Source organism: Desmodus rotundus, chromosome 6 (genome assembly GCF_022682495.2).
Source record: "Desmodus rotundus isolate HL8 chromosome 6, HLdesRot8A.1, whole genome shotgun sequence".
Lineage (NCBI taxonomy): Eukaryota > Metazoa > Chordata > Mammalia > Chiroptera > Phyllostomidae > Desmodus > Desmodus rotundus.
In genome coordinates this window covers 68,335,584-68,363,135 of record NC_071392.1, presented here as the reverse complement: position 1 = coordinate 68,363,135, position 27,552 = coordinate 68,335,584, and the positions used below count along the sequence as shown (strand labels likewise).

The following is a 27,552-nucleotide window of genomic DNA, read 5'->3' as shown; positions in this document are numbered from 1 at the left end:
AAACTAATCCAAGTCAGAGAAGATTCAAATTTGCTTACTGGTTTCCCTCACAAAACAAAACAAGCGTGTAAGTTTCAGGATGAGTTTTCACCATGTCAGCAGCTAAGTCCTACAACCTGATTTTGTTCCACACTCTTCTTGACCCATTCCTTGAAATCTCCAAGTGGTGCATCCCCTGGTGGCTTAAAAATAAAAAGTTTGCCACTTCTATAAAAAACTCTTTCATCTATTTTGTAGTGAGTTATGTTCTTTAGGCAGCTTATCAAGACTTCAGAAGCACTGCTAATATTTCTGTTGCAAAAACAGTGATTCAGAAAGAACTGATATGGGGAAATCACTGCTTGGGTGATGAATTTGTGGAAGAAAATGCAAACAAATACGGTATAGTTTATTTTAGCAGGCTACATTCTGAGTCGTGGAATAAGCCATTGGTTGATAGATGTAGGCTGAATAAACAGCACAACCAAACTCAGGAAGTACAAATACAGTTTACTGCATTTTTATTATGTGATGCAAATAAAAGGTTTTAGTATGTAGCCCAATTTCATTGTTTCAAGTTCTTCATGTGTTAGCAAGCTGTTTTGGCATTGTTTAGATGCAATGCTACTTGCCTTTGTTTATCACTGAAATAAGTAAACAGAGGACTACTGGAAAGAGACAACAAAAGTGACTATCACTCTTATCGCCTCTTCCTTTATGGTCTGTTGAAAATCAGAATTAATAATCAGAATCACACAGAATGTACGTTTGCTGCACACTGTTGCCCCTGGTGTGTAAGAGTGGTAAGCACAAGATAAACTAAGTAAAATAAGTAAATATGCCTACAAGATGGCATGAGAGACAGAGGTCATAATCCAGAAATGGAAAATGTTACCAAATCAGTTCAACTTTAAAAGGTTAAGACCTTTGAAACTTGCCCTACCAAAGAGCAGAGGGATGAACAAGCTCCCTCAGCTAGTCAGTCTTTAGCACAACTTCTGATAAGTTAACAAGCTACCAAATGTTTACTGGAAAAGGTTATTTTCAAACAGATTTGATGCCAAACGTGCAAAGTATAAAGCCCTGAGCGACACAAGAGCAGGAGATACCTTTGGGGCAGTGAGGTTAGTCTAGCTTCTCCCAAAGACAAGGAAAAGTGAGTCTCCCAAAGCTCAGGCTCATCCACATATCCCAGTGTCACCCAGCTGCCATTGACCTTCCCTCTCGTCTCACCTGTGACCAGCCATGAAGTGTCCCATGCACACTGACAAGCTTGCTCCTCAGTTTTTAAGAAATGGCAAGTGAAAGGAAAAATTATGTAGTTTCCAACTAACAGGCTACAGTAAGCAGCAGATATTTTTTCCCATTTTCAAGGAAATGAAACAAGGCTATCATTTTCCCAAAATCTTCATTTGATTTTAGCTGTAATTAGTTAATTAAGAGATTTATGGTTCACAGGGCCAGTGGTGAATGTTATGAATAGGTGAGCCTGGGTAATTACTGCATTTGCATGATTCAACAGTTTCCATGTGGTTCTGACCAGTCTGCAAGGTTGTCTAAAATTCTTATCAATAGAATTACCCTCGCCTGAGGACATTTTTTTATTGCTTTTTTTAGAGAGAGATAAATATCAATGTGATTGGTTGCCTCCCATGCGTGGACCAGGAATCAAATCCATGACCTTGGATTTATGGAAGGCATTCCAACCAACTGAGCCACACCAGCCAGGGCTCTTATCAAAAGAATTATTCATTGGGGTTGAAGTGTGTCCTGTGGGGGAGAAGTGTACTTTTGAGAGAGGAAAAGAGAACAATGCTAATTAACTTATCATAATTAACTAGCTCTGGAGAACAGAGGCAAGGTCTGAGAAATGTGAGGGTTGGGGTTCAAGGTGGTAAGAGAGAACCAATCATGACACAGAAAAGCAAATCCCCATATAGACCAGCAGAAGGACACTTGGGTAGCTAGTGGATAGTATTGAGCTCTTGGTGCTAAAGAGAAGGAAATGTGAATATTTCCTTACTTTAAAATGATTTTGGGGGTAGAGGCAGATAGTTCTGCCTAAAGAATTTCATGGGCTTTATCATAACCAATCAATAAATATTTATTAATTGCCTATAATAATAGACATTGTCTGTACAACATCTCTTTCTTCTTTCGGGGATCTGTTCTCCCCTCTCCATATGGATTCGCTGAAACTGCCAGTCACAGTTTCCTGCCTCCTCCACCTACCCTTAGTTGTTATGGGCTGGTTTATATCCCCTCAAAATTCGTATGTTTAAGTACTAACTACCCAGTAACTCAGAATATGACTGAATTTGGAGAAAAGGTCTTTAAAGAGATGATTACGTTGACGTCACTATGGTTCATAGAAATGGGATGACGATAGAGGAGAGGGCAATAAAGTGTGCTGTTGCAGGGACAGTGAAGGGAGGAGCCAGCTTAAGCAGAGAGCTAGGTGAGTAAATAGTGGGAGACCAGGGAGAAATGCAGACTGCCTCAGACTATGCAGGTCTTAACTGCCACCCTGAGGAGTTTGGCAGAGGGAAGTGGTTAAGAAGATGGGCTCTGGAGTCATCCCACCCATGTGCAGATACCACATGTCAGACATGTGATCTTGGAAGCATCACCTCACTTGGCCACAGACCTGCATAAAGTAGGAATAATACTGAATCTCCTTCATGGAGATATTGTAAAGTGCTAAATAAATTAATATATGTATGTATGTAAATATATTTTTTAAAACATTAACATACATTTCACATAGATATTATATAAACAGGTAAGATATATAATAAAAATATATTTATTTTTAACTTAACCACATGGTTGAATATAGTGGATATTTTTCTATGCCAATAAATGTAGATATCCATCATTTTTAATGTCTTCATAGTTTTTACTGATAAATGTGATATAATTTGTTCACATTTGAATTGCATAATATTTTAGTATGTAAACATTGTACAGGAATAGAGAAGTTATGAAAATTGTGCAATTTCACTAAATTTTTATATTTTTCTTTCTGTTTATTTGAATTTTCTAGTCTCATAATTAATGTATATTACTAGTATAATAAAGTCATAATAAAAGGAAAAGGAAAAGAAATATTTAAAATACATATTTGATCATTTTTTAAATTTGATTTCTGTTTTCATTAACTTCCTTCTCATGAGTGGTCAAAGACCTAAACAGGATTCAGGAAAGAAACAGAATAACATTTCTGCTGACTTTCATGCTTGATAAATAAAAAAGAATAAAAAAAAGTATTTCCCACACCCACTGACTGCTGTTAACTCTCTTGATACTACAGTTCCTTATCTGGAGTTCCGGACTGAACTCTCCCGCGCTTCTGCGGGGCTGGGCAGTGTCATGAGGTTGCCTCTGTGGGCTCTGTCAGGGAGAAGAAAAGAAAGGGCAAAGGCGAGAAAGAAGAGGGGAGAATCCTACCTGTTATTGATCAAAGCAATTCCATTTCTTCATTAAATAGAGCCACTGAGATTTCTTTTGAGGTTTGGAGTTTAAAAAAGAAAAATAATCCACCTGGCGTCCACTGTAATCTAGACCAATGACCTTTCTTTCTGATTTAGGTTTCCTGGCACTATCTCAGACTCTCTCTCTTTCTTTCACAGAATCTGTGGAGATAAAATGCTGAAGCACAATAGTCAGCAAGAAGTATTGGATTTATTTCCTCTGCCCTAAATGCAGAACCATTAAGGTGAAGAAAACTGTCTAGAAAGTTAATCTATAAGAAGTAGTAAAACATTACTGGGTAAGTGAAGAGAGCAAACTCTCACCATTGTTTTCTTACTCCATCCTTCTGGCAGTCAGCACTTAGCTTCTCCCCTAAAGAAATGGTGAACAAATATTTATAGCATTGTGGGTTGAAATGCCTAAGGGTGTACATGTCCATATCCAGCCTACATGAATGAGGATCAACCGACAATGTGAGAAAAATGTTACATTTACCCTTTTAGGCAGCAACGTGGTGATCAGTCTCTTGGTTGCCATGGTAATCACCTAGAAGTTGTTACTACATCATGTAATTTATTGACACCAGTCTGCCTTGTATATGTGTAATTAGAGTTCTCTACTTATTTCATAAATGCAAATATCTTATTTCTCAAAATGGGTAATTATATCTTAAAGTAATGAGACAGTATTTTCACCTTCTCTTGCCTCTCTTCTCCAACCCACAGCCCAACTCAATATTGAGCTCTTCATAGGTAAACAGAGAAATCTGTCTAAGCATTGCCAAGACACTCTGATGATGGGCAGGGCTCCCATTCCACAACTCTGACTCCCTCAGAAGTGTCTTCTCGAGTCTTTCATTTAGAAATATGAGAGTGACTATTATACGGCAGGAACTAAGACCATGCACTGAGCTTGAGAAGTGAAAAATAAGGAAGTCTTAGTCCCTGGGGGGAGACAAACACATGCAAATACAACTGAGAGATAATGTGATGGCTATAATGGAGGCTTTCACAAGGTTCAATAGGAACGAAGTATAAATCTAGCTCACCAAATCAGGTAGACTTTACTTGGAAGACACACCTGAGTACTAATAGTTTAGATTTTCAAAACAAACTACACAAATGTTCCTACTAATTATCTCTGGGCTGGTGAATTCAGGATATTTATTTTCTTTTTCATATTATCTTCATTTTTAGAACAATATGCTCAGTTTGGGTCGGGGGAGGTATCTTTGGCCCATCACTTGACTTTTCTGAGACCTATAGTTGAATGGCAGATTAAGTTCCATTTCCTGGTCTCTAACTTACCTACCCCAACTCACCAATGGCTGGCTAAAGTGTCAGAAGACATTTTTTTTTTTACCAACCACAACCAAACCATTAGCACACTCTGCTGGCTTTTCTTGTGAAATACATCCTAACCATGGAAGAGAGGTTCTTCTCTACCTTTTATGAACTGAACAAAGCCTCAAGAACTACAATTTACTTAGAATCACAAAAGTCTGAATCTATGAGCCTTCGAGTGCATGAAAATTCCTCTTATATTCTTCTATAATGTGAGTGCTAGGAGTAGTTCTTAAATTTTTTATGTATTTTCATAAGTATTTTAGAGAAAAATTAGGAGAGGTTGCTTCAGGTGCCACTGGCCAGTTGTGTTGTTGGCAGTATAGTTTATTGTAGGAATAGTTTGACTCTTTCCATTTTAGCAAGTAAAAAAAAAAATCCTTGGAAGTGAACGCCAGCTCCTGTGATTTTCTCCAGTGTTTGTGGTGTGGAGCAGTGAAATGAGATTGCAGGATGTGGTGTAGAAGAAAAATACACATGTTGGAGGCGCTTGTATGGAAATACTTCAAGGGGCAGACTAAGGGGTCCAGGCTTGGTAGAAAAGAAGTTATGACCAAAAATGGCTGACAGACTTGGAGAAAGTAGCAGACTTAAGAGTATCAGAAGTGTCATTCGAGATCCAAGACTCAGTAACACTGGATAAATAAAAAAGCCAGAAAGGCTGTGATTATAAAGTGGTGAATTACTTTAAGCTTTCACAGATGGAGTAGTTTTCCATGATGCACGTTTCTGAGCAAGGCTATGAAGTGGGATTAGAAGTAAAGATCATGGATTTGATGAGATGAAAAAGCTGTGAGGTTAGGACGGTGTAAGGGTCATCTGTGCAAACATCATTTTGCTAAGAATAATGGCAGATTTGTAGTAGAGAGGAAGAAGTTAACTCAGGTGAGAATAAGGTTAAATAATATGATGAATAATCAAGATGTTGGTAGATAATAGTAAGAAGGAGTAGTGAAGAGATGTTGACAATGCCTCCCAAATCCAGAGACTAAAGTTTTAGCAGAAAACACAGCTTCATTGTTCTCAGACGTTAACAAACTTATTGTTCTGTGAAGAAAATCAAAGCTAGAGTGACCAAGGGTTTAGGGAAATGCAAAGATCTGCTAAAAGAGGGAACATAGAGAAGTATGGGGATAAGGAGGTAGGATCTGTAAAATTCAGTTACAGGAAACAATATAACAGGGAAGAGAGACATGAGAGAACTTTAAGTTTCTGATATTTTAACATTGCTGAGTTATATCTGGGTGATGCCACGTGGTAACAGCTTGCATTTTCCTGTGTCTTCAACCCCTTTTCTTAAAACCAAATGGGGAAATCCAGCCAAGATGGAGGAGTAAGTAGATGTGCTTCACTTCCTTGCACATCCAAAAAAAGGATAACAACCAATTAAAAAATGAAAAACAACCAGAACTGTCATAAAATTGAACTGTATGGAAGTCCAATAACCAAGAGTTAAAGAAGAAATATTCTTCCAGACTGGTGGAAGGGGTGGAGATGGGCAGCCGGCACGGAAAGGATGCACAGCAAGGCGGAGGCTGGTGGACCAGATGAGTGAGGCAATGCCTTGTGGACTGGCATATCTCACATTCACATGTGGATAAGCCAGGAGGAGCAACTGGGGAGAGAGACAAACCACACAACCCAGGGTTCCAGTGCAGAAAACTAAAGCCTCAAAACTTCTGAATGTCAAAATCTGTGGAGATTGCGGTTTTGGGAGAAACTCGAAGTCTCACAGGACAGTCCATTGCAGAGGCCCATGGGATCCTAGAACATACACAAACCCACCCACCTGGGGAATCAGCACCTGAAAGGGCACAATCCACTTGTGGGAAGTGAGGGAAGTGACGGAAAGTGGGGCTAGAGCCAAGTAAGCTAGCAAGCATTGTCCCCTCTGACGCCTCCCCCACAGACAGCACCACAATACATCAAAGTGGGTTGCCCTGCCTTGATGAATACCTAAGGCTCCACCCCTTAAGCATAACAGGTGTATTGAGACAAAGAAATATGGCTCAAATGAAAGAACAGATCAAAACTCCAGAAAAAGAACTAAGCTACGAGGAGATAGCCAACATATCCAATGTACAGTTCAAAACACTGGTAATCAGGATGTTCCCAGAAATTGAGTATGGTTGCAAAATAAATGAAGAAATAAAGGCTATAAAAAGTGAAATAAAGGAAAATATACAGGGAACCAACAGTGAGGGGAAGGAAACCAGGACTCAAATCAACGATTTGGAACAACAGGAAGAAATAAACATCCAACCAGAACAGTATGAAGAAATAAAATTTCAAAAAAATGAGGAGAAGCTGAGGAATCTCTGGGACAACTTTAAACATTCCAACATCCAAATCATAGGGATGCCAGAAGGAGAAGAGGAAGAGCAAGAAATTGAAAACTTATTTGAACAAATAATGAAGGAAAACTTCCCCAATCTGGAGAAGGAACTAGACATGCAAGTCCAGGATGCTCAGAGTCCCAAGGAAGTTGGATCCAAGAAGAAATACCCCAAGGCACATCATAAATAATTACCCGAGATTAAAGAGAAGGAGAGAATCTTGAAAGCAGCAAGAGAAAAGCAAAGAGTTATCACAAAGGATTTCCCATAAGACTATCAGCTGATTTCTCAAAAGAAACATTACAGGCAAGAAGGGGCTGGAAAGAAGTATTCCAAGTCATAAAAGGCAAGGACTTACATCCAAGATTACTGTATCCAGCAAAGCTTTCATTTAGAATGGAAGGGCAGATAAAGTGCTTCCCAGGTAAGGTCAAGTTAAAAGAGTTCATCATCACCAAGCCCGTATATGAAATGTTAAAAGGACTTATCTAAGAAAAAGAAGATCAAAACTATGAACAATAAAATGACAACAAACTCACAACTATCAACAACTGAACCTAAAAAAAAACAAAAACTAAAACTAAGCCAACAACTAAAACAGGAATAGAATCACAGAAAGGGAGATCACATAGAGAGTTATCAGTGGAAAGGTGGAAGGGGAGAATGGGGGGAAAAGGTACAGGGAATAAGAAACATAAATGGTAGGCACAAAATAGACAGGAAGAGGTTAAGAATCATATAGGACATGGAGAAGCCAAAGAACTTATATGTACGACCAATGGACATGATGAACTAAGGGGCAGGGGATGCTGGAGAGAGTGGGGGTGCTGGACAGAGGTGGGTAAAGGGGAGAAAAAAATGAGATAACTGTAATAACATAACCAATAAAATATACTTTACAAAAAAACCCCAAATGAGCTACATTAAAGAGTCTACATTTTGAGGACAGATACTGAAAATGTGCAGGTTATAGAGCCTTTCAAACTTCTCAATTTGTTATGAGTTTTTTATTTCATGTGCCAGGCCCCTGTAAATGTTTGGATGGGTGACATCTGTTGTAGATAAAATTGAAACCAGGAAAGTCAGCATTTGTGCTACCAGAACCAATAAGCGGAGACAAGGGTTGAATCTTTATGTGTGCTTTATTCAGATGCCAGCGATCTGAGAAGTGGGTTATGCACCCTAAAAACCATGTTAACATCTCATCTCAAGCCAACCTTTTTATAAGGAGAAGGAGGTAAGGGGTTTGGAAAAAAAGTTATTCAGATAAGAGTTGCAGTCCAGTGGTGATTTTCCTAGTATTTCTTTAACTTCTGATCAACAAGTCTTTATCTGTCACAGACATTCCCTCCCTGGAACACAATGGCTCTGATGCCATTTCCATCTCCATGGCTTGCTGGCGCCCTGGGGCACAAGGTTTGAATTGCTTGTCGACCTTCTGGAGTCATGTACGTCATGCATTCCAGTTCCTGGAATAACAGCTTGCCACTTGCGTTACTCACTTACGCCTATCAACTAGAACTATCAAAATCTATCCCTGAATCAAGTCAGAGCATCAGACAACTTGTTACCTGGGCCCCACTGGTTTAGTCCCTAAACAGACTGCTGGGAGTGAGCCTAATAAACTTGTTTTCTTTATGAAGGGGATAGAGGAAAGATCACTTTGGATGCAGTCTCAGTAAAGGACTGTAGTTTTCAAGAACACGAAGGGAAGAGGGGAGGATAGCAGAGAATGCTAACTTGGATTAGGCTGGTCATGGTAGAGATGGAGAGAAGTAGATAAGTAAGGTAAGCTTTGGGTTTGCTGATGAACTGAATGGGAATTTGAATGTACTTCCAGAAATTCTACTAATTAGAAATTCATTGGATTTGTAAGATTCTTTTATAAAAATGCAAATGTATCTAAGAGGCTTATGCCTGGGCTAAGTGTGTAATTTAGCCTGCATTAGTTCCATCAGCGTGCTTTTTACTACCAGCTAGCTGGAATCAGTCATACTAAAGAGATGAAAGTTTTGCTTGGGGAAAAGAATGTTTTGCATAAAGGTATAGTCATGTGTGAAAGAGGTGGGAGACTTTGGAAAGATAGGAACCTCAAAGAGCATGCAGAGATGGGGGCGACATTTGAGAGGACAGAGAATAAGCAAACTGGCCTCCCCTGAAAGTTTGACTAATTGCCTCAAAAAGATAAGTTCCCAATCTTCTTTAATACTGGGAATGTCTCATTTTTTGTACTCTTTTTTTAAAGATTTTATTGATTCACTTTTAGAGAAGGAAAGGGAGGGAGAAAAAGAGGGAGAGAAGCATTGGTATGAGAAGGGAGTATCAATTGGTTGCTTCTCATACACACCCTGACCTGGAACCAAAACGCAACCCAGGCATGTGCCGTGACCAGGGGACCTTTCACTTTGTGGGATGACACGAAACCAACTAAGTCACACCAGTCACGGCATTTCTTGTTTGAAGAAAAACTTTCCTCCGAGTTACAGAAGAGGGGAAAAATGAAATGAAAGCAATAAAAATCTTCAAATGGTATTAAGCAATGACAATTTCCATGTTGCTTTGTTTATTTTTTTATTTATTGATTTTAAAGAGAGAGGAAGGAGGAGCAAGAGCAAGAGAGAGATAAAGAGACATCAATTACTTGTTCTACTTATATGCAGTCATTGGTTGCTTCTTATATGTGCCCTGACCCCAAACCCGCAACCCTGCTGTATCAGGACAATGCTCTAACCAACTGAGCTAGCCGGCCAAAACCATGTTGCTTTATTTATGTTTTAACTTTTTTTTTAATTGATGTTATCGAGAGAGAGAAAGAGAGAGAAACATCAGTTTGTTGTTCCACTTATTCATGCATTCATTTGTTGCTTCTTATATGTGACCTGACGGGATATCAAACCCACACCTTGGTGTATCAGGACGATGCTCTAACCACCTGAGCTACCTGGCTTTGTTTAAAGTCAAGGTAGACTACCTAATTCCCTGACAATATTGTACTGGTATCATATGACAAATAGGAATTTTTAAACCTAAAATATTCAAAACCATCATCGGTGCCATGTGAGATAAGTAACTATTATTGGTCAATGTTTAAAAACTAATTATAGAACTGGCTGATGTGGTTCAGTGGATTGAGTGCCAGCCAGTAAAGCAAAGGGTTGCTGGTTCAATTGCCAATCAGGGCAACGTGACTGGGTTGCGGGTCAGGTCCCCAGTGGGGGGTGTGTGAGAGGCAACCACACATTGATGTGTCTCTCCCTCCCCCTCTCTAAAAATACATAAATAAAATCTTAAAAAAATAATTTCCATTATGTTATTAAGATATGTTTTATATTTGGTAGTAAATATCCACAATTTTTTAAAGTCCAGTCTTGTTTAGGTACAACAAAAGGTATTAAATTTTATTTATTGTTTTAACTTGCATGTTACTAAAAAATAATGACACTTATCCTAAAATGTTCAAAATGCTATCTTTGTGTACAAATTTGGGTACACTTCAAACTTTACATGAAAGCCACTGTTCACAGCTAAGATAATATTACTGGAAAGAATGAGTAATAGCCATAAATTTGGCTCATTCCTAACCCTGACTTCTTGGATGGTATTACTACATAAAAAAGAACAAAAACAACAACTCAAAACCCAAATAAAATAATTCTCTGATGTTTTGTTTGGACTTATATTTCAAATATGGAAAAGAAATCCTTTTTTATCAAAAACACAAACTTAATAAAAAGTAAAAAAATCAACAGCAACAAGTTTGAGCCATCTAAAAATTTTAAAACTTATTTTTTAAGCAAAGCATTAAGTGAGAAGATAGCCAGTAAAAATTCCATGAATTTGTGACTCTCAATGTGAGTCACAAGTCTAATGGCAGGTAAACTGTTTAGCTTTAGAATGGAACAGACTCTTAGTCTTACTTGCTGTCTTCAAGCACTCCTCCGCATCTGGCCCAACTCTCTCCTGCTGCTCTAGCAGGGTCCCAGCACGTTTACCGGTACGATCACCCATCCTTTCTTAGCATCCCTGTCTTTATTTACTGTTTCAGATAAAACCTGAGACAACATGTCTGTACGGGCAGAAGGCACAGTGGAAGCAGGGAATCTTAGCACTATTGATCCTTGCCAAACATCATTGTTTTTATAGATTAGGAAACTGAAGCCCAGATAGGCTTTAAATCTTGCTCAGCATCACACATGACATTTCAGAGATGGAAATTGTCAGGTAATCTCTAAAACCATTGAGTCACTTCTTCACGTACCTTTTACATTCCTGCACGTTGTGCAAACAGAGGCGCTGGCAATCTTTGTTCCGAACTATCTTTCCAAAGATATTTATATAGCAGATAGCATTGAAATATAGAGGTGGTGTCTGACTCCAGAGCAAAGAGTAGATGTTGTCCAATAGAACAAAAATAATGTCTCCCTCTGGGGCAAAGGGCAGACATGTTCACTGCTTAGTATGAAACAGTCAAAGTCCCTAAGGTAGGAGTTCCTCTCTTGAACTACAAACCACTAAGTGTACAAGTGTCATTTATGCTCTTCACATAGCCCTCTGGGGACTGGGATGCAGTGAACTGGTGCAAATGCTGAGAGCCTGACTGCAGCTATTGCTGTAAATAATAGAATCATTTGTCTCTGACCCCGGAGTCTCAGAGTCTCACGTCCCCTGCCAGCATCCATGAAGCTGTGGCAGGCTGACTTGTGGGCTGGGAAGTAGGAAGAAATCTCATGCTATTCACACTTTTTGACAGAAACATAGAATTTTAGGGACAATCAATTATGTAAAAAACACCTAATGAGAGGCCTTTTCCTTGGTTTTTCAAATCTAGCGTGATCCAGTTAATACCGTTATGTATTAACTATAATATATACTATATTACATTATATTATATATTATAATATCCAATCAAATTACACACACACATAATATATACTTTGTTTTTTAAATTTAATTGATGAAATGGTCTCATTATCCTCACATTACAGATTTAAAAAAAAACAACAACAGCAGCACCTTTAAGTTAAGTCACATAGCTAATAGGTGGTAGAACTAAAATCTCTGGTTTCAAATTTGTGTTTTACCTACCTCCAAATAAAACACAGTTTAAAATGGCATGGGCCATTTTGGTTTTATAAAATGGTTAAATTATATAGTATTGTGTTTAGTTTTACTCTCTTAGGTTTTAATAGTACTATTGTTTAGGTAGTGACATGCTGCAACCTAATATGTACTTAATATTAAATATTCAGTATTCACAACACATAAAATGCTCCTAATCTTATAAATGCTGAATTTATATTATATTATTATATAGTCACAGAAAAGGCCTACCACAAAAAGCTATGGTTTATAAGATTTGAATCATAAAATAATGCACTAGATATATTCTTTTAAAGCTACACAGCTGGAGAACCAAGATGGCGGCATAGGTAGACACACTGCGCCTCCTTGCACAACCAGAACTGACAGAAAATCCAACGGCAAGGGGGTCTGACACCAAGGAAAGAAAAAATAAACATTCATCCAGACTGGTAGGAGGGGCGGAGATGGGCAGCCGGAGTGGAGAGGACTCGCGTGGCCATGGCGGGACCCAGACTGGCGGAGTGTGGGACGAACGGGGCAGGCAGTCTGACCACTGGCAGACCCTGCGACCCCACATTCGCGCAGATAAACCAAGAGGGCCGGACTCAGAGTGGTGGAGAGTGGGTCAGGCAGAGCGGCGGGTAGCACCCCATGGCCCCACATTCGAGCACAGATAAACCAGACAAACGGTGGGGAGCAAAGCAGACTGAGCAACCCACGGCTCCAGCACGGGGAAATAAAGCCTCAGACCTCTGATTGAAAACTCCCGTGGGGGTTGGGGCAGCATCAGGAGAAACTCCAAGCCGCACGGGAGAGGTCGTTGGAGAGGCCCACAGGGGCCTAGAGTGTGCACAAGCCCACCCACTCGGGAACCAGCACCAGAGGGGCCCAGTTTGAGTGTGGGTAGCGGAGTGAAAGATTGAGGTCCGGTGGAGAATGGAGTGGGCGCCATTGCTCCCTCTGGGCCCCTGCCCCATGTACAGCACTGCGACCAGCATTACTCCGCCCCACCCTGGGAACACCTAAGGCTCCACCCCTTTAAGGAACAGATGCGCCAAGACAAAAAAAAAAAAAAAAGGCCCAAATGACAGAACACTTCAAAGCCCCAGAAAAAAATACAACTAAGAGAGGAAGAGATAGCCAACCTATCGGATGCACAGTTCAAAACACTGGTTATCAAGACACTCACAGAATTGGTTGAATTTGTTCAAAAACCAGATGAAAAAATGAAGCCTATGCTAAGAGAAACAAAGGAAAACGTACAGGGAACCAATAGTGATGTGAGGGAAACTGGGACTCAAATCAACGGTGTGGACCAGAAGGAAGAAAGAAACATTCAACCAAAAAAGAATGAAGAAACAAGAATTCGGAAAAATGAGGAGAGGCTTAGGAACCTCCAGGACATCTTGAAACGTTCCAACATCAGAATTATAGGGGTGCTAGAAGGAGAAGAGGAATAACAAAAAATTGAAAACTTATTTGAACAAATAATGAAGGAAAATGTCCCCAATCTGGAGAAGGAAATAGACTTCCAGGAAGTCCAGGAAGCTCAGAGAGTCCCATAGAAGCTGGACCCCAGGAGGAACACACTAAGGCACATCATCATTACATTACCCAAGATGAAACAGAAGGAGAGAATCTTAGAAGCAGCAAGAGAAAAGAACACAGTTACCTACAAAGGACTTCCCATAAGACTGTCAGCTGATTTCTCCAAAGAGACCTTACAGGCAAGAAGGGGCTGGCAAGAAGTATTCCAAGTCATGAAAGGCAAGGACTTACATCCAAGATTACTGTAACCAGCAAAGCTATCATTTAAAATGGAAGGGAAGGTAAAGTGCTTCTCAGAGAAGGTCAAGTTAAAGAAGTTCATCATCACCAAGCCCTTATTATATGAAATGTTAAAGGGACTTATCTAAGAAAAAGAAGATAAAAAATGTGAACAGTAAAAATCACAGCAAACTCACAGTTATTAACGACCGCACCTACAACAAAAACAAGAGCAAACTAGGCAAACAACTAGAACAGGAAGAGAACCATAGAGATGGAGATCACATGGAGGGTTGTCAATAGGGGAGTGGGAGGGGGAGGGGGGGGAAAGGTACAGAGAATAAGTAGCATAGATGATAGGTGGAAAATAGACAGGGGGAGGGTAAGAATAGTGTAGGAAATGTAGAAGCCAAAGAACTTATAAGTATGACCCATGGACATGAACTATAGGGGGGGAATTTGGGAGGGAGGGGGTGGGCAGGATGGAGTAGAGTGAGGGGGGTGGGAAATGGGACAACTGTAATAGCATAATCAATAAATATATTTAAAAAATAAATAAAAATAAAGCTACACAGCTAAGAAAATAGGACAGGAGAAATAATTCCACTTAAAAGACTATATAGTCCATAAAAATATCTTGTTAGTCACAGAAATAAAAAAAAAATAACACACTAACAGAATGGAGAGAGGACATTTACGTAGAACGTACAGATGTTCTGAGGAATAAAAAGTGCTTAAAGCAAAAGGAAACAAAAAAAGCTTCTTAGTTCTATGGAAGCAAAATATAAACTATAAACTTATAAAGTGGCAGTCCATTTCTCACTAAAAACGGGCGTTCATTCCTGTGACTCTATTCTAATTCTAATGCCAAATAAGCTTAATGTCCTGAGTCAACCATTTTGAAATGTAAATGGCAACAACAGAAAAACTTAAAATGTAAACGTTATTTTCAAATTGCCTTAACTGTATTTCCAGGTACTTATTAGAAGTGTATTAATGAAAGTAATTATTTTACTTGCTCCTCACAGCAACATGACTCTTTTTTTAATAAAATAACTACCCAGCTGTCATTTACAAAACCCAAAGAATTTAAAGATTATAGAGTCAGGTACAATTGTGAAGTAAAATAGTAACTACTGAACCAAGTTTATACAGTTATCATTTATTAGACAGGTATCTTAAATCAAAAGTTTAATTGATGCCCTGGCTGGTGTGGCTCAGTGGATTGAGCGCTGGCCTGAGAACCAAAGGGTCACCGGTTCGATTGCCAGTCAGGGCACAGGCCTGGGTTGTGGGCCAGGTCAGGTCCCCAGTGGGGGGCGCTCGAGAGGCAACCACACATTGATGTTTCTGTCCCTCTCTTTTTTGCTCCCTTCCCCTCTGTCTAAAATAAGTAAATAAAGTCTTAGAAAAAAAAGTTTAATTGCTAATTCATTTTAAGTTATTTCAATCCTTGGTAAATAACAGTAAGAAAACTGTAGTCTTCATAATGGAACATAACCAATGTTGTTAGTATGTGGTGTGAGAGCAGAAACCTCATGGGAAAGTTGATGGGTTAAGATATTAGTTTTCTGGTTCCATTTGGACACTAATTAAATTTTGAAATAATTAAAGCTATGTGGATCTAAATTTTAATTATATAGTAAAAAACTTCCTAAGGGCATACTTATTAAACATTAAATGGATTTTAAACAAGAAATCTGAAGAACCCTTACACTGATAAGTTTTAAAATAGGCTACAGTATCATCTATGAAGACTCATAACATCTGATGTTATTTTTTTTTCCTCTTGGGGAATCTATGAGAAAATAAGATGGTAATTTTTATCCCAAACTTCTGATGTTGTCAAGACACAAAATTTACTAATTCAGTACCCTGTCTTAAAAACACAGACAAAATGAAAGGATTTTTAGAAAGAAGAAACCTTTCTTAGGATCAGAATCACTTAATCATGAAGAAAAATATTTTTTTAAATGTCAAGTTTTCTTTAATTAAGAAGTACTATAATAAAAAGCAGAAGGGTATTAAAGACAAACATATAGAAAGAAAATGCATATTTATCTAGAAAGATGGAAAGCAAAACTAAAAGAAAGAATATTAATGTTGCACTCATATTTCTTATTATCAAGCTCCCCCCATTGGCAAAACTTTGTGGATGCTGGAGGATTTGTGATAGTGGAATTGGAAGACAAAGGAGCTCAATATGCAGACCTGAGATCTCATCTGTCAGAGGGTATCTGACAGGAGGGTATCGCTAGAGGGTATCTCTACAGAAGCCTACATATCTCACACATTTATGCATGAAGAAGCAAACAAAAGATTACCTGGAAATCTTGTAATTATTTGACATAATCCTTCCTTTCTGCAAAGCTGATACTGTATTTCTGGTAATATGTTTACCTGAAAGGAATGAAAAAATTCTAGTCAGTTGGGCACTTACAAATGCTAAAATCAAAGCAAAGGAAACACAGGTGTGAAGGTATACAGATGTGATACACAACCACACCCTACTCTCAAATATCTGCAAGTCAACATTTAGATCCAGGATAATAAAGTGGTTTCTTTGGTAACATAAAATCAAAGCCTTTCTTTTAGAAATCTTCAGAAATATTTGGGAATACTTCTGGAAAACCTTTCTATATTTCAAAGCCGTATTTGCTAGAAATAAAAGGAGACACTATGTTCTTATGGCAAACAGAGTAACACAAGTAACTTCATAGTTTCAAATTTAGCTTTGGCAAAAAATAGCACTAAACATAGCTCAAAGTCAACTAAAGTCCAAAGTTCCAAAGGCACCCAGTGATGTGAATCACAGACATTTACTGGAAATTCAGTGCTAAACCTATTTCAAAACTTCATGATAGTTTTCATTTCATATTGAAGGCCATTATTGCTTCCAAATGTAAATCCCGGTCATCAGGAAACACTATTTTAACAAAAATTTGTTCTTAAAAAGCCTCATAAATGTTATCACAAATCCATATATATATGTATATACTTTAACTTATAAAGATACAAACAAGGCAATTCTCTCCTCTTATGAATTTACAGATTGGTTAACTAGCTATTGTCAACAAAATCTCAAAAATAAACTCCAGACATGGTAAAGCCTTGTTAAAACCAACAAAAAGGGATCAATGTAAATTTGAGTACCAGAGTTATTTTTGAACAGTTATTACTCTCAAATTAATTCACTCTAAACTAAAAAAATACTGTACATTCTCTACAGTGTCCTGCTGGCTTGATTAGATAAAAAGAACTCAGTTTCAGTTGGTGAAACTCAAGGGAACCAGAACCGTGTTGTGGTCCCATTTCTCGCCCTTAACAGCATGGTAACCTTAAGCACATCCCGTGGCCTCTCTCACTTTTTCAGTTTGCAAAATAAAGCAGATAGAGCCTTTGGTCTTTAAGTTCCAGTTCTGCTCTAAGATTTTATCAATTCAAAATATTTTCATAGCAGTTGATGGTGCTGGGAACTGAGGGAGACCTGCTCAGCTGAGCATGGATTACAGGGAGGAACTGGGAGTCTAGCCGAGCTATGGGACTTCTATTTCTTTTTCCTGAGGTGTGGTACCCCTGACTGGCATGGTTGGGCAAAGGGGGAAAGACAGGACTGTGTTTCTGTGTTTGTGGGTGTTTTAAAAGGATTTGGGGATTTTAATGGCAACATTCCACCATTACTCTAAACCTGTATAACTTTTGAATAAATAGTTCCTTTCCTTTTTACCAAACTCTTGCATTGAAAGCCACAATTCCTAAGGGTGGTAGGCAAGACGAACAATAGTACAGAAAGACTGTACTATTGGGGAGGGGGGCTTGTTTTGGTAATGGTAGCTGGGCCCCCTACAACAGGCTCTTTTCTGTAACACTAGCACAGGGTAGAGGTCAAGGACAGAGCACTGCAAATATACAGGTAACTCATAACAAAAGTTTGAATTTTTTTTCTTAAGTTAACAGACAAAGAATCATTTAGGTGTAAAAAGCTTCAAAAGTCAATAAACTTAAACCATTTTCCCCCACATCAGGCAAAATGACGCAGTTGCTATTGACTAAATAGAATCTTTAATAGTAGAAGGACCCAGAAAGAGAACCAGCATTGGGTAAGTGACGTTAAAGACTGAGCACTGGCTCAGGTCCAGTGTAAAACCCTCTCCCACTCCTTGAAAGGCTCAGAGCAAACGTGTTGTCACTGCAAATGCTTAGAGCGTCCCAGGTCCCAGCGTCTGCTACAAACTAACAGGAAGAGAAGATTCCTGGCAACATGGGTAACAAAAACTGAACTAATGAGCCAGGAAAATCTGTGTAGATGCTTCACACACTGCACAACGTGTACAGGTTTCCCATAGAAGGGTAGGCTGCTGTGTCTCATCAGAGATGACTTTTCTCTTGGGACCTTGGGGCAGAAGAATGAACTGACTCAAGGTCAACAAAGGACCTGCTTCAAAACACTAGAGCCAAACCAAGGGAAGCAACTGCTCTTCCCCTTCCGCCTTCTGTTTTCCCATCCCCCACCAAAGACCTCTGCCCGTGCTCTTTCCTCCAAAGCGTATCTTTGGAAATCACAGAGTTGCAGCAGATGGTGACACATGGCACCAGAAACATCATTTCCATCCTACTCTGGAACTTAGCTCCACACTAAGCAGTTAAACGGAATGACTCAGCACAAAGATATAAACACATGCAAGGGCTACGGGTCGTACAGCTGTGGCAAATCAACTATATTATACATACTTTAATTTTTTAATTGTTAAGCCTAATAGTGCTCTTCTGTATCTTAGTACTTTGTATTCTTATTTTTATGTACATCGTAAAATTGATCAGATTTGCATCATTATCAAGTGGAACATGGAAGAAGTTTTTACTTGGTTTAGCTGACTTTTATATGATGAGCTTCTCCAGCTGCACAATGCAGTAAACATTTTTTATCAGGCTGTATTTGTGGGGGTAGTTGAGATTCACAGCAAAACTGAGCAGAAGGCACAGAGATCTTTCATATCTTTGAAAGGATTAGAATAAATATAAAAATGATAATGACATTTGAGCCTGGTATATTTCTGAGGTCAAACTAGGAGAAAGGAAATGTGCATTTGAAAAGATTTCAATACCAGCGTAATTTCTAAAATCCTAATCTGTGATAATCTGCACCTAAAGTATTTTCATTACATACTGTTAGAAGCAAAAGTAAAAAATAATTCTTATTTTGAGAACTTGAATAACAGCAACAGTACAATATTAATGATAAACATTGAGAAAGTATTTAAAAATAAAACAAACTAAAACTACAGTAATTCATTAAGGAGAATAGACATTTAAATTTAGACTATTTATAAAGTTTAAGAAAACACCTAAGAAGCCTTAACCAGTGTGGCTCAGTTGGCTGGGCGTCATTCCCGCAAAGCAGAAGGTCACTGGTTTGATTCCTGGTCAGCACACATGCCTGGGTTGTGGGGTTGTTCTGGCCAATCGATGTTTCTCTCTCACATATGTTTCTCTCCCACTCTTTCTCCCTCCTTCCCCTCTCTCTAAAAATAAATATTTTTTTAAAGAGAAGAGACGACACCCAAGTAAAAATAGTGTTTTTAGTCACTTGTGAACATCGAGAGTGGCGCGCACTTCACATTGTATCTTAGGACTGCTCTTTTTCTTCATTAGATGTGCACAGACCTCATATCTTCCATTTTCTCAAAAATAGGGTCTCTGACAGCTGTTCATTATCATCCATAAGAAGGAATTCATGACAATAAGAGAAACAACTAATTCATCCCCCATGTCTCTAACGTACAATCATCATTCCATCAAGTTCACCTGAAAATGGCCTTGCGTGCGTTCAAAGAGGAGCCATTTCAATAGTTCTCAGTGCTCCGAGTACTAAAAACAGCACCCTGGCTTTAGGGGCTGCTACTCCTACAAACACTTAGAGCTAGAAATCAATCCCTCTGCTCTGGAAACACTAGAACCATCTGCTCTAGTGAGGAGGTGAGATACAGCCCCAGTTGCTAAATTAAGTGCTACCCCAAGTAGTGGACCTCACTTCACTTTCAGCATCACATGGACCAACACAGCTTTAAGTTTATGTCACCCTCGTCCTGGCTAGAGAGACTCCTGACCATTCATTTTCTACAACAGATCCAAAGATCACTTTCATAAAGCACTTAAATTCCAAAGCTCCGACATGATTAGTAATTTTGATTTGAATAGGTGCCCTTTCTTTGCTCATTCTACAGTCATTGACAATCCTACAACATCCTCAACAAATTTGAAGCAACCTGTTTTGATATGTTTGCATAAATAAGTCATAGCCCAAGAAGCTTCAAATTATTTATGTTCCAAAGTAATAGCGAATAAGTATCATTTAGAATTTATGTATTCTTTAAGAATATTCATTAGTATAGGCTGTAAGTGCACTGGCTAAATATTTATGTAGAAAGGTTCTATAGTGATATGGTTATGAAAACAGAATTCGAAGTCAGACTGAATCCTCATTGTTTCATTTATTAGCTGCGAGGCCTTAGGTGATTTTTTTAACCTCTATGCACTTTAGTCTCCTCAATTAGGACACAAATAAATATGTAAGTTCTTCAAATGGTGCCTGGTACCACCGGGAGGCCTTGGCAAGAGATAAAACAGTGGGAGTGGGGAGAGGCTGGATACTTATCTCCTGGCTTCCTCTCTGTAGGATTATGATTTGGCAATGGCTAACTTTCCTACATTTATAGCTCCTCTCTTATAGCTCCTCCGCAGACCTCTCTCAGCTCCAGCTCTCATTAGGATGCACTACCCCATTCCTTCTGCGTACCTTCTTCAGACCAGAGGTGGGTAAAAAGTTATGATGTTGCTGGTTTCTTTGAGTCTCTAATCTTTTTGTTTGTTTGTTTGTTTTTCTCATCCTGTCAAAACCCCTATAAGTAGCTCCTTCATTAGTTTCTCTTTAGTTATATCCTTTGGAATATGACATTTTTTTCCTGCTGGGAGGCGGATTGGTAAACACAGAAACTATTGTAGACTTTATGTTTTTCACTGTGACAACTGTGGCCCGGACTAGCTTCAGAAAACGTAAAGGTAGTAAGTACAAATATTTGAGAAATATTGAGTAGGAAAATAATTGAGAAATATTGAGATTCCTTAGTATTGGTGATTGATGGAACGCAGATGACAAAGGAGAAAGGCTCGAGGGTGAAGGCCAGATTTCTAACCTAGGAAGTGACAGGGAATTGATCATGCTTATGACCAATAGAACAGAAGTTCGCAAAGCTTCTAAATGCAAGACAGGAGCATATTTACCAGAGAAAACAATGGGCTATTTTTCTCCATGTTGAGTTTGAGGTGTCTGTGAGACATACAGGGAAGATGATCAGCAGGCCTGGGGATATACATGCAAGCCCAAAGCCTGGGAAAGTGCTGTGAACTTTAGATGTAGCTTCGGGAATCACTAACTGCAAATGGTGGTTGAAACTTTAGGAGTGGCATTAGGAAACACAGGCATTTAAGAATAAGCAGGGAAAAGGTGGCTATTGAAAAAAAAAAACAAAGGGAGAGAAGAAATGACCAAAGATGTATAAGAACCAAAACAATGTGCTCAGCCCAAAGGCCAAGTGAGTAAAGAGTTAGATTGAGGAAGGAGTTACCAAGACTGTCAGTTGCAGAAATACCAAGTGCCTGTGGTTGCTACAATATATTTTGTTAATACCACTAAAAAATAGCTATTGGTTTTGACACTTTTCTCAGACTTGTTATAGGTACTGAAATAGAGCATATGCAAATTTTCTAGCACAGAGACTAGCACATTAAAGGTATTTGATAATTTTTAAACTTTTCTAAAAGCATTTATAAAAATTCACACAAAGTAGACAGTAATATTGGATGCCAATTTTTAAAGTTATTAAGAAATTATATAAATTTTATTATATCTCAGGATACCATTTTAACTTTGAAAAAGAAAAAACAGTGATCTAGAAAATGAAGATTTTACTACTTTGGATGAGCACGTGGTCAAGGTAAGCAACTATCCATTGACTACAGATTTCCCAATCAAGTTTGGGTCTTACTAGATAAAACTGGGTCTTTAATGATAGTAGCTGAAGTTAAGGGGGATTCTGTCAAACAAAAAGTGGTAAACTTTTTATGGTAAAGTGTGTAAGTCATGGCCATAGAAATTTCTCCAAATATACAATGAATCTAATTTTTGAGACTCTTTTTTTATATTATGGAATAAGAAATACTGGCAGTAATATCTATAGGGCTGGTGTAATCTGTGCACATTTGAAAAAAAATTTTTACCTTTTGATGTAAACCTAACTGGCACATGTCTTCCTTGGATATGCAGGGTTTTCCACCGGCTTTCCTAGAAGACAGGCAAATGAGCAGATCCCAAGAGCCCAACTCACCTATTAGCAAAAGAGCATTGAAAAAAAAAATATCAGATTTTTTAAAGACAGTATTTACTTATTCAGGTTAAAGAATGTAATTACTTCAATCCTACAACACAAGCAACAATGATTTTAAATATACTTAAAAGTCTATATCCAAAATAACTAAAATTCAACTTTTCTAATTTGGCATTTTTATATTTAGTATTATATCATAGGGAAATTTGAATTATCTGAAGCAATATCATAAAATTCCTTTAAAAATTATAATTGGAATATTTAAATAACTAACTTTATAAATTTGTAGTCTTATTTGGAGATTGAGAGGAAAGACGATTATAAAGCTTGTAAGATTGGAGATAGTTACAAAACAAAACAATGATAAGAAGTCAAAACACTGAATTTTTTGTTCTGGGCTTCAGCAGCACCTTTATTTTTCATAGATCTCAAACATCAAAATACTTTTGTAAGATTCTTACAAATAAAAATTGCAGTAGGCAGAAAATAAAATTCAATGAAAAATTTACAAGACAGATTTTGTCCAAAAGGAATTTGTGGGTCTAGTTATACACAGCACACAGTTAGTTCAAAATACAGAGTATAACATGGACCAATGAAAATAATATTTCAATTATTTCACCAAGGACAAAACTCTTTGCCAACAAATCTTAGTAACTTGCCAAAATAATCTCAGGAAAGTACATTCTTGTATAATAATTGAACACTTAAAAATTAACATTTGCATATATTTCACTTATTCTCTTTGATTTATATAAATTTTATCGACATTCCTTGCATAAAATTGGTACTTTAAAAATATTTGTCAAGTGAATGAATGAATAAGTTGCCCATGACAGGGTGGTAGACATATTACTTCAGAGAGGACATACAAATATGTATCTCAAAAATAACCAAAAAAGTTGTGTATAAAAGAATTGATATTACTTGGGAAAATTCCCTATTTTGGACAGAAATACAGTATAAAAAATTAAGTAATTTCTGTACACATGGTCTTTTGTTGACTACTCATGAGATAATGTTCCTTTAAGTCACTATTTACACCAGACCTTCCAAGTCATCTCCCACATTAGGTATTAGTGGTCTCTAAAAGGTAGAAATAACCAATATCTCCAAATGTTATCTTTTAAAATTTTCCCAGAAGAATTTCTCACTTGAGAGCCTAACATTTTTAAAGAAGGGATTTATAGAAAAAAAGATTAATAAGGAAAAGTGAAATGTGACAATTAGGAATGAAATTTCACTCTTCCCTAATCAAGTCTTTTATAATCTGACAAGCTCTGTGCTGTCTGGGCTATTGGTTCCTCTGTTTGTCATTGTTCTGTTGCTAGAAGAGAAACCTCTCTGCCAAACAAAAGGATCCAGGCAACTGAACTCCAGTTAACACCTGAGCTCTTGTCCTAGAGCTTCTCTGTTTCCTGTGTATCCCAACATGCTGAAAGATCATACAATAGTTCAAAGGGACAAGGAGAAACGGTGCAGGTGATTTGGGGGTAGGAGAAATCTCTCCATCTAATTGTTCCACACACCCTTACTTTGAAGGAAATCAGAGATTCCATTAATCCAATCCAAATACTCTGATGATTCCAATACTTTATTTTAAATGTGCACCTCACGTTTTTAGCCAAAACCTCATGATACAGATTCAAGGGGAAAACCGTAAAGACAATTTCACTCAATATTATTTTATTTCTACCCCAGGAAACACTACAACCCTAGAAGAAACATCCTGTCATAATTTACTCAACTAAATATTTTAAGAACATAAGGTGGTACATTTACACAATGGAATACTACACAGCAGAAAGAAAGAAGGAAGTCCTACCTTTTGCAAGTTCCAGCATGGATGGAACTGGTGATTATTATGCTAAGTGAAATAAGCCAATCAGTGAAAAACAAATATTATATGGCCTCATTTATAACTGGAATCTAATGAGCAAAGTATACTAATGAGAAAAATAGAACTAGAGACATGGAAACATGAAACAGACTGATGGCTATAGGAGGGGAGAAGAGAGGGGGATTGTGGTGGAAAGAAGGGGAAGGGACTAGTCAAAGAACATGTATGAATGATTCATGGACAACAGAGAGGGGATTGACTATGGGCAAGAAGGGTGGGCTGGGTGGAGAGGGGCAAAAGGGAAAAAATGAAACAACCATAATAGAATAAACAATAATTTTTTTAAAAAGATAAGGACATACAAACAGAGGATTTCAAATTATAAACTGTATTGTTCATGTATTAAAAGTGGAGTACATTTTTTATGTTCCTCCAAGACTGAGGCATGGCCTCCTTCACTACCCAGGGCATACATACAATGTCTGGATTTGGTAGAAAAAAAAAAGCCATAAATGTTTAAAACTGAAAGATACCTTTAAATAATTAAAAGCACCCAATTTATCAAGAACTTCCAATAAGCAGAACACTGTACTAGAAATATGAAAGTAAATAGCAAAAAAAAAAGAAAGAAAGAATGCAGTCACTGCCTTCAGCAATCTATCTGAGGGATGTAAACATGAAAAAGAATTTAGGATAACTTACAAAGCATCACAGTTTTTGACATTCATGTGGGTTACCCATCATCTCTCAAAACTATTTAATTAATATTTAGTATTCTAAATTAACAGTGTAAAAATACTTTATAGTACATAAATTTCCCTTTAAAATGAAATAAAGTAAAACTGAAATTTTCAAGCCATCTCTTTATATTTACTTCTTATCTAATTTTTGCTACCATGGTCTGAAAAAATGCTGATTGTTTCCACTCAAAATTCTTATTGTTACCTTCATCAAATTCCACCTCAAACTATTTTCCAGTTAAAGGTTAAACATTTAGTAGTCCTTTTCACTTTCTTTTCATTTCTTTCTCCAACATTAGAAGTCAACTACCTTTCCCAACTCCCACAGCCCTTTTTGAGAGTAAAAGCTTTGTTTCATAAGTGATATTGGGTATTCAAACTTGATTTTTCAAACCCCCAAAGCCACATGGAATTATAGAAACTGGGCGGAAAGCAAAGTACTAGCTAAGTAAATCACATTCAGAAGTCAACCTTGGAGCATTTGGGATACAAATTTTTGCCTCAGCAAAATTACAAATGAATGGACATGTGGAGCTTTGGGGCATGCTCACGGAGCTGGCAGCAGGAGACTGGATCCGCACATGCCCAGTGTGCACAGCAAAACTGTGGACTATGGGTGCTCAGGGAGAGTCAAGCCCATGTGGGGGGTGTGTTTGGCCTGCACAGTGTTAGTTTTGGTTTTGTTTTAGATTCAAGTGTTAGTCAAAATGCAAATATCAGCACAATTCACATAAAACTCCCAATTTCAGCCTTCATTTGAAAACTGGGATGCTCTAATAATACTCGGTCCATGCCCTACATGGCAGCCACTAACTAGAGCTAAGTACAGCTTCCCACATGCTCTCCTGTTTACCATACTGGTCCTGCCTGGTCCCAGTGCTGCCTGGTGGGCTCTGTCTCTAGCAGCAGAAAACAGTACTAGACCTGATGTAAAACACCCATGTGTCAGTGTCCCACCAATTGCTCATTCAGCAAGTTGATGCTCCATGTTTTAGCTTTTAATGAATTTACACTCGTCATTATATAAATTGATTTTGATGACTTCAGGCAAATTGATATTTGGTCAGTTGGTCTTAAAAGGATGTGTGAGTTTACCCTTTGATTTCCAGACTTGGCCATACTCTCCCATAATGTTGAATAAGGTCCCCTCAACTCAAAAGACATTTCATTGGCTATATTGAAGTTAGAAAGGACTGACATGTGACCTCTTAAGAGTTATCATTCTCTCAGGAGCCTACAAAGGCAAGAGTGGCCTGTGACCATCTTTTTCACTTAAGTCTTTTTCTCTGGTTGGATTTGCTAAAGTGGCCCCAGTCCTACTCTAAGATTGGTCAGCTCTCATCATTTTCTTACTCACACTCTGTTCTTGGACTCTTTTCCATATACAGCCTGCCTCAGCCTGTAGCAACAGTTATAAATGGCCTATGCCAGGCTTTTTCTAGGCATTGGGGCAAACATTCTTGGAGTTCATCTTACTTGGTGTGGTTCTTCTGCCCCCAGAAGGTTGACATCGGAGTGTAAGAGCTGAGAAGTCAAATGTGGCTTTGGGAAAAACAGGCAAAGCAGACCAGAAAGGTTAAATTAACTAGTTAGAGGTGGGAAGAGAATTTGATTATAGGAAGTCTAGTTCTAGGGGCCATTTTTGATACCATGACATCATTATCTCTTCAAAAAACAAGGAGGCAACAGAGAAACTTAGCTTTTGGTGCCTTATATATTAACTTATACAGAACTTCCAACAACACTGTGGGGTAGAAACAATTATGTATACTTTATGAGACAGGAGACTGAGACAAAAAGAAATTATTTAGCTTCGGTATTTTTCTAACTACTGCCCCATGCATCTATTTTCTTTGGGACCTTGGAGAAAAAAAAATACTGTAACAGGGATAGCTCAGGTATTACGAACCCTCACCCAGCAATGGCACGCTGCAAAAACATTATTAGTAATACCATTGGTAATTGAAGTAAAATTTTCATATGTAAAAGAGGCAGTATTCAACTGCACAAGTACTCAGAAACTATACATATTAACCTGGCCTCTACCTACTTTTGAAAAGAAATCTCTAAATGTTGCTTTGATTTTTTTGATGGTTAAACGAGTTTCATTTCCAAAGAAACCAGAGCAGGACTAGCCCCCCCCCCACCCCACCCCCGACTGAGTTAGTCAAACCCTTAAATGGAGAGGTCATGGGACATTGTTCTAGAAAAACAGGATGTAGATGTTTCATTCTCCATCTCAAAATTACAAAAAAACATGAAAAAATCTACAGGCGGTTCTCCATAAGCTGTGAAACAGAGTGGCTGATAACACCACTCCTATCACATCTCCACAGTGTCAGCTCTGGAAGCAGGATGACGTGCAGACAACTTCAGAAGGACTTGTCAGGGTCCAGATTTATATTCAGACATGAAATAGCACCGGTTGTTGTTTTTGTCCTTCTCTAAGGACTCTCAGAAACCAGCGGACATCTCAGTGTTAAAAGTAAGAAAAAATTTTAAAGGTTTTTACTTTTGTTTTTGTTTTAATCATGCATCTGCCCTAAGGAGTGAGGCTGCCTTTAGAATATTCCCAGCCTCTCACAGGCAGGCTGCCATGCAAAACAA

General features: G+C 38.1%; 1 protein-coding gene across 6 annotated transcripts in view; it reads right to left on the bottom strand.

The window, feature by feature from the left end:
- Positions 1–27,552, bottom strand: part of CPED1 (cadherin like and PC-esterase domain containing 1) — a 287,821-nt gene that overhangs the window by 201,167 nt on the left and 59,102 nt on the right. For all 6 annotated transcript variants that reach the window (XM_053926522.2, XM_053926526.2, XM_053926527.2 and 3 more), the window contains 2 exons: positions 22,259–22,365; positions 16,306–16,381 (listed from right to left, as the gene is read on the bottom strand). In XM_053926522.2, coding sequence (XP_053782497.1) covers positions 16,306–16,381; positions 22,259–22,365 — 183 coding nt within the window. The remainder of the gene's footprint in view (positions 1–16,305; positions 16,382–22,258; positions 22,366–27,552) is intronic.